The sequence below is a fragment of the Dermacentor variabilis genome, chromosome 3 (assembly GCF_050947875.1).
Source record: "Dermacentor variabilis isolate Ectoservices chromosome 3, ASM5094787v1, whole genome shotgun sequence".
Taxonomy (NCBI): Eukaryota; Metazoa; Arthropoda; class Arachnida; order Ixodida; family Ixodidae; genus Dermacentor; species Dermacentor variabilis.
This window is the reverse complement of record NC_134570.1, coordinates 70,581,764-70,596,654: the sequence shown is the minus strand read 5'-3', so window position 1 is coordinate 70,596,654 and position 14,891 is coordinate 70,581,764. Positions and strand designations below refer to the sequence as shown.

General features: G+C 48.5%; 1 protein-coding gene across 1 annotated transcript; it reads right to left on the bottom strand.

Moving 5' to 3' along the window:
- Window positions 1-4,943: 4,943 nt before the first annotated feature.
- On the bottom strand, window positions 4,944-6,777 carry LOC142573987 (uncharacterized). The gene is made up of 2 exons (XM_075683187.1): window positions 6,411-6,777; window positions 4,944-5,343 (listed from the first exon to the last, which is right to left on the bottom strand). Exons 1-2 carry the CDS (start codon window positions 6,705-6,707, stop codon window positions 4,969-4,971), a joined length of 672 nt encoding a protein of 223 aa, XP_075539302.1. The 5' UTR covers window positions 6,708-6,777; the 3' UTR covers window positions 4,944-4,968.
- Between the last annotated feature and the right edge of the window lie 8,114 nt (window positions 6,778-14,891).

Genomic DNA, 14,891 nt, shown 5'->3' with positions numbered 1-14,891 from the left:
TGACCGGACTCTACGCATTGCAAAGGGTGGATGATTGCATTAATATACCGTCACGGCTGCAGTGTGCGACAGTCTGTACAAATTATTGCAATAACAATACGGTAAAACCTCGCTATAACGAAGTTTAAGGAGAAGCTGCGCTTATGTGTATCCATCAGTTATAACGATTGTCCACTCTCGCGACCGACATTGACCCGCCAGTGCAAGTATGTGTAAATTGATGCTGGGTAGACCACTGCAAACCCCCTACGCGACACCGAAGCACGGCGAAAGATTTTCCTTTTCGTTTTTCATCGTTTTTTTTGCGTTCTTTAATGCAGCTATCGACGCCATACCATCCTCTCCGTCGACGTACGCGCGCTCAAGCAGTGGCCTAACAGTTTTAGCAGTGAACGTTTCGTTAGCGTGACGGTGGGGCGCTGCAAGCCTTTGATTTTGTGCAACGGCTGGCGGCTTGCGCAAGCAGCAGGCGCTTAAAAACGATAAGAACATTTCCTTACGCTAGCGGGCTTCTATGGCGGGCGTTGGGCTTTGAATCGAAGGCTGGTAGCGGCCGCTGGCACGTTCTGTAGAAACGCCGATAAGGCAAGGGATCTCCGAGTGGGAGTAATCTGTAACGGTCCATTATTCATTTTCTGTCGTTCGTCGCGCTGAGTGCCCCATCCAGGCGATAATGGCGGCGCGGCTTTGTTGGCCAATGAAGAAGCGCGAAGAACGGGTAGTTCAATGGGTCGTCATAGAATGGCGGCCGAGGGCTGATAGCTTCGTGTGCGCTGTGTTCTCGCCGCTCACTTCGCGTTAATTGGAGCAAAAGACAGCGAGTGCCCGCGGTCACCGAGTGCCATGCAGTGTTTGCCTGGGTGCGCGAGACACCATGCTTGTTAATTATTGCAAGTTTATACGGCCGATAAGACTAATATCCTTACTTGGTATAGCCGTTTAATTTGCTATAGCAATCGATGCTTCACCTTTCGAGAGAGTCTGCGAATTTTTGTAACAACACTGGTAGGTACAGCTGTACGCAGAAAAGCCTCCCACTGTAAGCACAGTCATTGTACTCTGGCTGGAAACCCTTAAATAATTAAAATAATGCAACAAGAAATCGTCTAAATAATTTTAAAAAAGCGAATGACAAACTTCAGAAGTATTGAGGCACGGTAGTATTAATACTTAAACATAGAGAGGAAATCTTAGTGCAGAAGTTTCTCTGCAGTCAAGGGAAACGTATGCGCAAACACTATGAAATTAATTAAAGAGCACCGTCATTGCCTCTCGGCGGGAGTGACGCATGAATCGGGCCGGTGCTGATTGGCGGTCATAACGCTCGACTCGGATGCATGTCGCAAGTCAGTGGTGGTTGGAGGGGGGCTGACTTTCACTGCCCATACAAATCGCCGATGCGAGGGAGCGTAGTCTCACGGAACTGGGTTGCGCCGGTGCTCGCGGCACCACAGACAACACTAGTATGTTTGATCGGCTCATATATGCACCGTGATCCGGCCCTCGTATTACCGCTACGTATGTGCTGGTTAACGTGGGTCTGTTCTCAACGGAACGACGCAATAAAAACATGCTATACCTAAATATTCGAACGTGCTTCGCTAAGTATGGCTGATGATGTCCGGCAACCATGCTTAATTTTGATGAGGAAAAGTTCTGTTTTGCTGCCCGAATGCCGAGTGCAAAGAAATAAATGCTATAGTTTTACAGAATAAAATAAATATCGTCGCTAGGCCTCCTCCGGTTCACTTCAAAGCTAAAGCTGACGGCGCTTCGGAATGAATCACCGACGCTTCCAAGCCGCAATATTTTCTTACCGTTGTTGTCGCTCTTCGCAATAATTATAATCGCGACATGCACTTCGAGTGGCCAGTTGTTTACCTCTGCAGGCAGAGCACGCGTGTGCGCGAGCAGACGACGCAGCATAGTTTTGAGTCACTATTTTTGTGACCCACGTGACCAAGCCGCGTTGCGTTTCCTCTCCTATACGACGTCATAGCATGACCCGAAGCCCAGAAACCGAAATCGCTCGGTAAAATAATGCTATTATTAAATTATTTATCGGATATATATGAATCCCGCGGTGTGTATCGTGCTTCCTGACGCAGTAAGCGACGCTCGACTCAAAGAACGCATGAACGAAATTCTATACCCCTGTAGGCACTACCCATACGTGGGCCGATCCCGAAGATAGTGCGATGCCGGGCCGACCCGCGGCGGAGGCGCAATACGCCATTAAGGGGCCCTGCATTGTTACGTATTCGACGGCAAGACGCCGACGGTGGCAGGACGACCAACCCAAGGTACAGACGACCCACGCAGCGCCAGGAAGACAATGACGTTTATTCTTTCAGCGACGCGCTTTTTTGCGCGCTAAGCAGCCAATCAGGGGGTGGCAAAATAAAGAAGGATATCGCGGCAAGCGGGCCATCCTTATCTGCAGATTCCAACGTAGAATGCGACCAGCACCGCGAATGATACATCATACACAGCTTCGCTAGTCATCCTTCTTCAGGGAGTGAAAGGGCACTGAGTTTTTTTCTCTCTCAACTTTCGTATCCATTTTTCCTTTCCAGAGTACAGGGTAGCCAAACGGAGATGTCCTCTAGTTAACCTCCCTGTCTTTCCTTGGCTTTTATCTCACTTACTGAAATGTCAAAAAGAGCGATACAGAAGAAAGGGGAAAAGCAGGGAGGGTAACCAGAGGGGAAGATCCGGTTCTGAAATGCCAAGATTGTACATGCAGGTAAAGTGCGGACTGACTCCCAGGTCTCCATTCTGGGGACAGTTATCATATTTGCCAATGCCTCCGCCCCGTTGTCAGATTAAACGCCGCACGCAACAGCCGCGTCACACCAGGGAGGAGCTTTGCGCCAATCCTCTCTTGCATGCGCAATTATGCGAACGACAATTAAAATTTGGAGTCGGATATCTCGGAGCACAGACACGCTAGTAGAATTCTTCCAACAGATACTGCCTGTAGAACTGTAGAAACACGACTCCATCTAACTTTGCAGTACAAACATACCCACTAACTGCAGTGAACATGAAGTTGATTAGTCAACTTTAGTTATTTGGGCTGCCGACAGCCATAATTATCATTTCACTTTGTGCCCCCTGTTACGTCGCAACACCACCAAGGGTGTTAATTGACCATTTGGCACATGTCAAACCATCCACCTCCTAACCAGACGTCAGCGTGGCGTGGACAATGACTAAAAGCGCTCCCCCCCCCCCCCCCACACCCCTATTACCTAGAAACAGGAGAAAAGGATGATTGACAGGGAACACGGTCAACGAATGGACAAGGGCTCCTAATTAGAGGAGTCAAATCACCACCTATCCCTCGGCACTTATCCAGCCGTCCAGAAAGAATGCAAACAGGCTGCTGCAAGATTCCACGAAATGCCCTCAGGCGGCGCTTGACCTTGCTGACTGAACGAAGGACGGGGTGGGCAACGACGAATGAACCAGGTGTCGCCGGATGATTTCTTTTTGCCATGAATTCCAAACCAGTTTCTTCGAGGCGGAGTTGCCTGGGCGTGGTATTGCAACGGAGTCGACCATGGTTATTTGCTGCTGGAGAGTCTTGAGATTCCCTAATTGACTCGCCTAGGGATTACGAGGAGATTAAAAGCCGATACTTTCCGAGTGAGGACAGAGGGTCCTGATGTGAACTGAGACGTTAACTTGCTCCTGCATGGAGTGGGCTTCCGCACTGGAGCCGTGCAACTAAGCTAAATAAACCCATTTTCCTTCATTTTCTACAACTTGACGTCGTAGTCGATGAGCTTGGTGGATTCCATGCCCTGAACGCCAGCCTAGCCGCAACACCACCCTGACCGCATTACTCATTTGCACAGGTGGTCTTCGCGTGCCTCCCAGTGCCTACATAAAAGAAAACCATAACGCTTAATTTTGTGTGTTCCGAAGAACAGTGAAAGTGGCACAAAATTCACTCGTACCTAGCTATCCCTTTCGTGAATTATTATATTGCCTACATTTGACTAGAACACTCGCAAAACCACTAAAAAGCTTGATGTAATCTTTTCGCAGGCTGTATCCGTTTTATATACGGATTTACAATGCTCACACCAAATGCCGAGTCCTGTAGACAATATGGTCTGCCATATCGTCTTGCAAAGTTCTGCACGCTAAATTTGCAAGCGAGAAACGCTACACGTCGCACACAGGTGCACAAATTTTGGTTTACTCTGGGTAGAAAGCTCGGCAGTCGCATGCTCTCTGATTTCGGTTAACTTTTGCAGGACGTTCTTACTGCCCCTTTTCTGCTGGCGTAATCGCCCGCTCGGAGTACGGATTAAAATCAGAGCCACCATTTTGTAGCGACGCCCTTTTCGATGCTAATGCATTTCGCGATCGACGCTCCCGCCCAGGACGGAGCGTCGCCTGACCACTGCGAAAGGACACGCGCATCGGCGGTGTGCCATTGTGTCCGTGCGTTCCGCCTGTTCGCGCGTTTTGCGCCATACTATTCCAGCCGACGCGTCAACGGGCATGCATCTAGAGGTCACGGAGAAAAAAATGTCTGTGGCTTAGCTAAGGTTAAGCCCAGGATGCGAAGCATACTAGCCTTTATTTTAGTTATTGAACCTCTGATTAGCCTGGTGAACTGCTGTTGCTTGGCTATATTTGGTTCGGCTAAACGAAGAAACAACTCACGCAGGCGAGCGCACGAGCTGAGACCCGGCTATGTAGCTACGCGGCCGCAAGCGAGCGCACGAGTTGAGCCTCCGCTTTTGCAGCTGTTATGACGTCATATGGTAGCTACGCGGCCGCGCGCGGCGCAGCAAGGAAGAGCGTGGTTGTGCGGCTAGTATGCTTCGCATAAAGGAAAACAGCACTGCAGGGGAGCCGACTTCCATTAGCATGGAAGTGGTCCGCAAGAGCGTTGTTTTTTCCAACTTCAAGTTTCCTTTCAAAACACACTTTTATTGATCGAGAACGTTATCCAATGACATTGAGTATCGAAAAGACGGTAGACAAGGGGGACGAGCACTGGGGAAAGGCGCTCGAGCACACGGGCAGCCAGCCGTGCTTGCCTATGGCTGCGGCGCGCCAGAGGGCGTGGGCGGGACTCGAAGGGGGCGCGTGCGACAGTCCCGCGAATATGCTTCCGATGGTTGTGCCGATGAAGCTGCGCGCCCCGCGGCGGGCCACAACCTCGCACACGAGCCTCGACACGCAGGTGTTGGAGTCCAGAAAGCCGACGGCCCTATACAGGGCGTTGTCGAACTGCTGGGGCAAACTGACGTCACCTCGGTCGTAGTGGCCGGCGTGGATGTGATGGTGGTGGTGATGGTGGGTTCGCTTGCGCCGTAGCTGCGAGGCAAAAGAAAAAAAGAGAGAAAGTGAAATTCAAAAGACAAATGAAATCAAGTAATTTCATTTGTCTTTTCCGTGTTTACGCGTCTTTATGGCGAACGGAGAGCACTATTCACATTTATACTAGTAAAGGTAAGCCCCCTCCGCATTTGCATAGAAATGTTCCATTGGGTCCCCCCCCCCCCCCGAAAAAAACTTCCCGGTACGTGCCTGGTCTCTCTTGCACTTCCGCCGGACGAGAATTGTCCTATTTTACGCGAGATAAGATTTGTAACATAAAACAACAAGACGCGTGTTTTTTTATAGAAAAGAGGCGAGAATGAAACAACCAGTAGCGACGCCGGCTTGAGATTGACTGCAGCATATTGGAAAGACGAGTTTCCTGAACTTTTATTGAGCGACGAATTGCCCCAATGCAAATTTTAACGTATCACTACAAACCAACCTCTCTTGCAACAGAGGTGCTTGCTGAAAGACATGTTTTTTGCCGCAATTGAACACACACAAAAGGAAGACACGTAAAGACAACACGGGCGGCACTTCCAACTGATTTAATTTGGGCTGTGAATATGTGACCCATGGGTCACAGCCCAAATTAAATCAGTTGGAAGTGCCGCCCTTGTTGTCTTTATGTGTCTTCCTTTTGTGTGTGTTCAATCGCGGCAAAAGAAACATCTTTTAAACCAACCTCTCATCGCAGAATTAACGAAAATAGAAGACTTCACATAGAAGGATCTATCTGTGTAAACTGACCGTAGAGGTAGAGCTGAACTGCAAATCAAGATTTTCGAAGTAACACAGTGCGACTTGTCCGAGTGGTCCCGCAGTTTTTACGCATTTCCAACTCATTCGCTTGGCCTAGCTTTCAGTGTACTGTAACCATTACGGCATAACTCCTCGATCTCCTGCCGAGCTCAGAGGCAGATCGCTGCATCGCACAAGCCTGGTCGGCACGTCTTCTTTTCGACACAGCGCTATATGACCCCTGCCTGCTTCACTCACGCAACAACAAAAACAAAAGAAGAAACGGAATGGTTAGCACCGCGATGCTTCGGTTGACTTACCAGAGCCCCGGTTGAGTTGTAAGAGGCGATGGCGGAAGTGTAACTGGCGAGCCGCTCCTGGCCGGCGAATTCTTCCCGACCGTCGGCTCCGCTGCGGGCGGATCTCTTGGCGTTGCCGGCAAACACGTGGTTGTCAGCGTCCCTGGCAGCGTCGAATACAGGAGTGCTTCCATTGCCCTTGGCGGCTGGACGGGCGACCGAGGCTGCTGCGCCCAGGTGAAGGAACGCGATGACTATCAACGTCGCCGCACGAAACAAGCAGCAAGGCATGGCAGACTGACGGGCCGCCCGAATCATTTCTCGCTTCTTCGGGGTGACGATGGCTAACCTGCGTACCTCACGCGATGGTGTGGCGTGATAGCCGAGAAGATGGGTGCCACCTGATAGCAACGACTCGCAGAGAGAGGTCTGAAATTTTGCGCCTGCCGCGGGCCTTTTTAGCCCCTTGAAATCTGGGCGGGGCCAAGAGCAAATAGTGAGCCGAGTGACAGTGGGCGGGGAACGAGTGTGCCAGTGGTGTGGCATTCCTGGAACTGAATAGCTGAACAAAGGGTGCCGAGAGAGGTGCTCATGGAAAGGAGGGCCAGACATGTGGGTGCGGCTACGCCTTGGGTGGCGTTGGCCGTCGTTGTCAAACCCCATAGTCGCATATCGAGCGAGAGGTTAATGCCAGAAAGTTTATGAAAGAGACACGGGCCTCGTGTAGAAGCGAAGAACATTAGCTTGTGGGCTTTCGCCCATGACTTGTCAGACCACTTTGTCGTAGCAGTGCTTTGTAACCGGTTTTAAAGCGAAGCTTTCTTTGCCTCTTCCTTCCACTTTCCCACTGCTGCTGCTGCTGCGGGCAGTAGCAACAGCAGAGGAAAGGCGACGGAAGAAGCTCGTTTTCACCCCACCGCGTCGAATGTGCACAATGCCTCTGGAGCTCCCTGCTCGTCGCCACTTTAGCCGCTTGACAGCTGTAATCAGCCGTGACTCTCCTCAGAAGCAGCGCAAAAACTGCAGCGCTTCCCTTTCTAATAACCTGCGAGGCCAGAGGGGGCGCAGATAAAACTGTACAGAGGAAAAGCAGGAGAGGGAGGAGAAGAGGCAGTTCCCGTATAAGAGGGGGGGGAGGTGACGTGAGGAGGCAAAGAAACCTCACTACTATACGACAGCGGTAGCGGGGAAATAGGATAAGCCTAAGTTCAAGATACCGTACAGTACGTTGCTGCTATTTCTGAAAACTAAACGCCATGCAAATATGTCAAGCGGGCAACTTACTCAGAACGTGCAGAAGCAGAGCCGCACCAATTAGCGCACACTGCAGAGTCTAGGAGACACTACGGAAACGGTCGACCGTCAAATCAACGCTTCTGTGCCCGCCTCGTTAGCTTTGCACTATGGCATTGCTAGAGGTCGTGGATTCGACCCCAATCGCGGCAGCCGCATTTCGACGAGGACGAAATGGAAAACTCACGCGCACTTCGATTTTGGGACACGTTAAAGAACATCACGGTGTCAAAATTAACCCGCAGTCCGCCATTACGGCTGGCCTCGTAATCCGAGTGTGGTTTTCGCTCGTACAGACCCATAATCCAATTCAAGTTTAATACTTCTGCCCCAATGCGATGTGCCATGTAAGGATATGACAACGCTGAACCCTCTCAGAGGTTGTAAAATATGGCGCACAACAACGCCTCAAGCAAACACCTCTCCCTGTCTGTTCTGTGTACTACGCAGACAAACAGCAGTGGTGCACGCAAGCTAAGTTTAACATCAACTCACCACTCTCGTGTTTGCCTAAACATTGCGGAAATTAAGCTTTAGCCGTCAACAGTATCAGCTAATTATTTCTTTCAGTCACCGCCGATTATCTTTCCTCGCCGCGATCACCCTAACAAAGTGAAACGCATTTTGTGTCGGTCATTAACTTTCGCTCAATCCTTCGTACCACGCACTATCATCGATTGGAACGATTTACCCTCATACATAGCCATGGAAACTGACATAGCCAAATTTAAGGAAAAAATTTGCACTACTGTGAGAAGCTGTTAAAATGTTTCCTTATTAAGTGTGTTTCCCTGATAATTTTTATGCTTTGTGATTTGTTGCTTGCTCCTGACGTTTTTATGTAACGTTTCTTTTTGTTCCTTACGATGACTACACTGCCTTGTTGAACGAAAATCAAAAACACATGTCTTGTAAATGTTTTTCTTTTTATGTATGCTGTACCTGAATGTACACTTGCTTTTCTTGTATCCCCCCCCCCCCCTATGTAATACCCTCCTTCGAGGGCCTTTAGGGGTATTGTAAATAAATAAATAAATAAAAATTAACAGCTAATTATCGTCAATCAAAGCAACCAGCACTGAAAGCTTCGCTTACATCGATTCTTACAGTGCGTGGGATCAGCATAACTTTCGATCTCTCTCACCGATCCGCCTATTGCAACTGGAAATCAGAACAGTGTGCATGGGTTCATAGAAAATGAATGAGGGAAAAAAATCTAAAAAGCCTTTTTCTGCAGAATATCAACCCGACTTTTTTTCCTGTTCTTCCTTTATTCTCTCTCTTTTTTGGAGAAGCCAATTCAACGTTCTAGCACGAAAAAGAAAATTAAATCTGGGTGTGTTACGCGCCAAAACCACGATTTGATAACCAGGCACGCCGTATTTTGACCATCTGGGATTCTTTAATGAGCACATAATGCATGGTACACGGGTGTTACCCGCCGTGCGTGCCATATTGGCGTTGCTAAGCCTGAGCGCGGGATCGAAACCCGGTCGTGGTGGCCGCATTTCAAGTGGTGAAATGCGAGAAACGTCCGTGTACCGTGCATTGGGCGCACGTTAAAGAACCCCACGTGGCCAAAATTAATCCGCGGTCGCCCACCTACGGCGTGCCTCGTAATCATGTCGTGGTTTGGTATACACGTAAAACACCAGAATTTAATTTTTCTTAGGCGGGCGTTCTTTTTGCATTTCACTGCCATCAAAATGCGGTGCGGTGGCCGAGATCTCATTCCGCGACCTCGTGCTTAGCAGCGCATGCGCCACAGCCGGTAAGCCACCACGACGGATCCCTCTTTCTGCCATGGCCAGCGTATACTCTGCCGCGTTCTTTTGTCCGTATAGAGCGTATCCATTCTTGCCCCGTGCTTTCACGGCCAAATCGTACAAATAAATCACTGGCTTCCCTTCTCAATAAACCATACCGCGCTGTGGTGATTAAAAAAAAATAAGAAGAAAGACAACAAAGTGGCGAAAGCCCTGGACCGTATAGAGGAAGTACGGACCTTTTTTTTTTTTTCTCTCTCTCTCGTCAGGTTCAAGATTGCGTGTCAAGTACAACGAGCTCCATCGCGTCTCTTAATTTTCGCGCCGCCGTTAAGGACCTCGGCCGGCCTGCTGGCAAGGCCGGCCGAGGCAACGCATGGCAACGATATGTGTATCACAGCGTGCTTTTTTTTTTTTGTGACAACCGTACCGCACGGTATACATATTTATGCCTAGCACGTGACGGCGCCGTACGCAGCACTATTCGTAGATCAGTGTTCCTCGTTCGTCAACCACGTGGCCTAAAAAGCAACGCGATTTGAACCAGCCTACCGTATTCACAAGTGTTGTCCAAGTACCTACAAAGTATGCTAGCGTTACCTCCTACTTGAACGGGACCATGACGTTCAACAAAAGTGGCAATATGGGGGCTTGTTTTGGGAGTCTTGCCGAATTGGCATTTGCAATTGGCGAATTGCAGTCTTGCCGCCGTGGCCGGGATTCGATCCCGCGACCTCGTGCTTAGCAGCTCAACACCGTAGCCACTAAGCAACCACTGGGGGTCATGAGTCGATACAACCGCCTGAGCGATGACACCGAATAAAAAAAAAAAACGGTTTTTTATAAACCTGAAAAAAAAAAACAATAACCGTCCAGCAGCATATTTCCCGTTATGTATACGCGTATACAGGTTTCCAGGCACGCGTAAGTATTTATGTTCCATAGAGAAGTGCGATATTGACGACTTGCCGATGCAGAGATCAGCACTGACGTGTAAATTATGCATGCGCGAATTAGAAATTAAAACTTCGCTATCGGCAGCAGCACGCTTCCGCGAGTGTTGTTCATTCTCTTGCCTATGTTGCTGTATCCGATTCAGCGTGTTGAACATCAAAAATGTACTACTCTTTTTTTCCATAGTGCACCTAAACAAAGGTCGCGCCGTTAAAATAAATAATCGCGTGAGAACCACGTGGGCTAGCACGTTTCTGGCTTCGCCTCGTTACGGGGTGTTAACCCGTCCGACCACGTGGTACCCGTAACTAAATAAAACACGCACGCGCGCACGATTGCTAAAACCGAGTTATTCCCGGAACGCGCTCGTTCCGTCTCGCGTCTTTGTCGGAGGTGTGCGGGAGTGAGAAATTTCCAATACGAATCGCGGATACTCACTACTATTGGAGTGGAAAAATTCCGCTCCCACGTCGGGAAATACGTGGAAGCGGCCCGCTACGTGCTGGTACACGTTCAGACGGTCCTCGATAAAGTTTTCCGGTAAATTCCTCATTCGAAGTCGTCGAATATTGGTTTCTTTCAAATATATAAGGGACAAAAACACTATATGAACTAATATTAACATAGCCACGGATGTGAGCGCGATTCCGCGAGTCAATTTTGAGGAATACGGAATAGCCGCGGTTGTTGCGTGCGGGCACCAAGTTCCCGCAGGAGCGAACACACGTGGCATATAACTTAAGCTCTGCAATTTCCAGACATTCAGCAGGAATGGCTAGCTTTTAGGCGAGCTGCATGTACGGATTTGTTCCGATTTATTATTTGACCAGTCTCGGCATGGTTTGCAGCCCTTTAAAGGGATGATCGGTGTAGTAGCGTCATGCTTCCTGACTACAGTGAACGCAACACTGCACGCGCGTCTGGTCACACGCTGTTCCCTCGATTTATTAGTGTCATTGCCATGGTGCTCCACACAATTGAAAACAATTGTTTATCATTTACGAGCTACTCAGTTGTCCGTGCTTGTAATTATGAACGGCACTGCACGCATAGAGTATCCTTCGTAATCAGCCTGATTTCCTCCTTTTTTTTTAATTTTAAAGCGAGGCTTTCTTTGCCTTTTCCTTCGACTTTCCCACTGCTGCTGCTGTTGTCTGGCACACCGCGTCGTGGCTTGGTTCAGAGCGTCTGCACACTTGACACACGGCAGAAAGGAAAGGCCACGTGAGAAACTCATTTGACCTTTGCACCGCGTCGAATGTGCCTGATACCCTCTGGAGCTCCCTGAGCGTCGCCATTTTAGCTTCCTGACAGATGTAATTATCCGTGACCCCCCGAAAAAGCATTGCAGAAATCGCAGCGCTTACCTCTCTACTAACTTGCAAGTCCAAAGGGAAGCTAGATAGAATGGTAGAGCGGAGGGGATAGAGGAAGCAGGGAATTCGCTCGCAGTTTCCTCGCAGAAAGGAGGGGAGGGGGATAAGGAAACGATGTCGCGAGAAGACAAGGACACGCTACCACTGTAGACGCGACATCGGTTGCGGGCAGACGGGACAAATTTAGGGTCAAGGTACCATGTGGTGCATTTCTGCTATTTCCGAAAAATAATCACCATGCAAATCTGTCAAGAGGGCAACTTACGCAGGGCGTGCAGAAGCAGATCTGCATTATAGCGCACCGTAGGGTCTATATAGGCGACACTACGGAAGCGGTCGCACGTCAAATCAACACTTATGTGCCCACCGCTGTACCTTTGCGGCTATGACATTGCTCGAGGTCACGGGTTCGATTCCGAACCGCGGCAGACGCATTTCGACGGGGGCGAAATAAGAAACGCTCGTGCACTTAGATTTAGAGACATGTTAACAAACAGCCCGGAGTCAAAATGAATCCGGAGTCCGCCACCACATCGTGTCTGATAATCCGATTGGGGTCTTGCCGCGTACAACCCGGTGATTCAATGGAAATTTAACACTTTGGCCACAATGGCGCGTGAGGCAATGAATGTGATCAACCCTCTCAGAGGTTACGAAGTATGACCCACAACAACGCCTCAATCAAACACTTCCCCCTGTGTGTTCTGTGTACTACGCAGACAAACGGCAGCGGTGCACGCAAAGTAATGTGTAACATCAACTCGCCACTCTCGTGTTGGATTAAACGTTCAAGAAATTAAACGTCCGCTGTCAACGTGACCGCTAATCATTGTCAATCAAAGCAAACAGCACAGAAAGTTTCGCTTACATCGATTCCCACAGTGCGTGGGATCTGCAAAATTTTTATTTGGCGGGCGGACTCCACGCAGGCGTTACATCCCACGCTTTTCTAGAAATGAAACGATTTTTCGATTCGACGATTTCAATATTCGAACACCCTTAGGTATGATGCTATAGTCATATCCTTTGGTACTGGAGGCAAAGAACGTCATGGAATGCATCACGAGACGGCGATGCAAAATCAGAAGTCTTGCTTTCACGTTCACTGCTTCCAGTTAGATTGGATCATCTCAGCCGGGTAAAGCTAACGCTGGTGGAAATATAACGCCATAAAATATTGTCATTATCTGCCGCGCAACTTAAATGGCGTGTGCTTCTGTTCCCCACCAGTTCAAGCACGTGTAACGCCATTTTGTCTCCAGCTGAGGCAAGCACGTATACCTCGCGCTTGCGGCTTCGGGCTACATGCTTGCGTCTGCGAGTCGAGATATAGTTGGCGGAGAAGGCGCTTGCGAAAAAAAAAAAAAGAACTAATAATAATAATAAAGAAAGAGAAGAAGAAGAAACGCCCAAATTGTCGAACTACATCCGAACAGATAAATCAATCGGCACTGGTAGTGCAAATATGGACGGGGCGACCGCAAAAACGAGGCACACAGGACGCTGTGTGTGTCTGGTTCCGGGGGCGGTGCGTCCATGTTTTAGCATGGACGTACACGTTTCAGCATGGACGTATTGGTTCAACATGTCGAGAAGCACTTTCAGTTTAACGCATTGTATAAAAATTACTTTTCTGCCAAATTCAATAACTCAAGTTTTAAATACGTCGTATTAAAGAGAAAAAAAAATGCTGTGTTCCGTATGTGCACTAACTACGGCAAGAGAGCTCGTGCTTTCTAAGTGGCTGATAATTTAGAGGACTGTGAGATCCTGGGCTTCTTTTAATAATACTAAAAAGAACTTTCGCTCGGTAACGCCTGTCTAAATACATGGGAACGGGAAAATAGTTTTTCTTGACAACCACTGCACCTATCTTGACAATATGCGTTGCCACTTGAAGGAAGTTAAAATCTAGTAACTGTGAAAAGCAAATTTTAAGTTTAGGCCATCAAGGTTATAGAATTATACGACGTTGTTTGCTGAACCTTGTAAGCCTCGTAAATGTAAAAAAAAATTTCCTATGGTAGTCGCGCTAAGCTTTCTTTTTTTTTTTTTGGTTCTCATAAGTGGCGGAGTGTTGGACTGGACACTTCGCTTATTCTTAAGAAGCATGAAAAAAAAAATAAAGAAATAAACATCTCTGGTATTTTCGAAAGCCAGCGAAGTACCACACGCCCTGGCCAGCACAACCCCGCGTGTTGGCGCTTGAATAGCCCGGCCGCATTTGATACGCGTTACCCTGCGCCACTATTTCACGAGTCACAAGTTGGGGAGTCAAGCAGCCGCGCTTTGTAGCGCGGCGTCCTTAAGCCTAGCGTACGTGTCGTTTACAGCAGGTTTCACTACAATGAGCCCGGTGCTCATACCGATACAGTCATTAACGCGCAGGTGCTCGTCAAACTCTCAAAAGAACTTATCGTTGATTTGCCACGCCAGCCTGCCCGACCTTTCTGCGAAAGAAAGCACCCGCTCCCCACTTTTACCCCAATACGTGTTCGCCTGTACTCCCTGCTCTCACAGTGACAGGGACTTAATCTCATTGTTATACGAGGAACCGAGAGTGCATTCTCCAGGAAAAAGAAATGCGGAAGTTGACTCGCTGACTGGAATGTGGAGTTCAAAGAAAGTTTGGAAGGTCAACCAAATATTTAAAATAAGCAGAAAAACGAATGAAAGTGCTCTCAACAGCAACTGTCACGTGGCCGCAGGGGCGAAGGGGTAGACCAAAGCCCCTCATACACGTTTTTACCAAAGAGCGCGTGGATTGAGACGCTTTAGGGCAGACTTCAGTAGCATTGCCGTCTGATAATTCTTTTTTTGAGAAGGACGGCTATATTGTTTTAAAAAACGAACGTTGAAAATACGAACACAGGAGGGATACAAAGGACAAATACAAGCGACTCTTTCTTCCTTTTTGTTTCTCTTCTGTCTGCTTGCTTTGCGCCTGCTAGCTTCAAGTCACGAATTTTTGCTGATTCACTTATCTTCAATTTATTTCGTTACGAATGTATGTCCTTCCATGTGGGGTGTTGATTTTGTGTTTCTTTTTTTTTTCTCTCTCTCTGTGTATAAACAAAAAGCACGATTTGAAATTTAATTCCGCGGCTTTACGT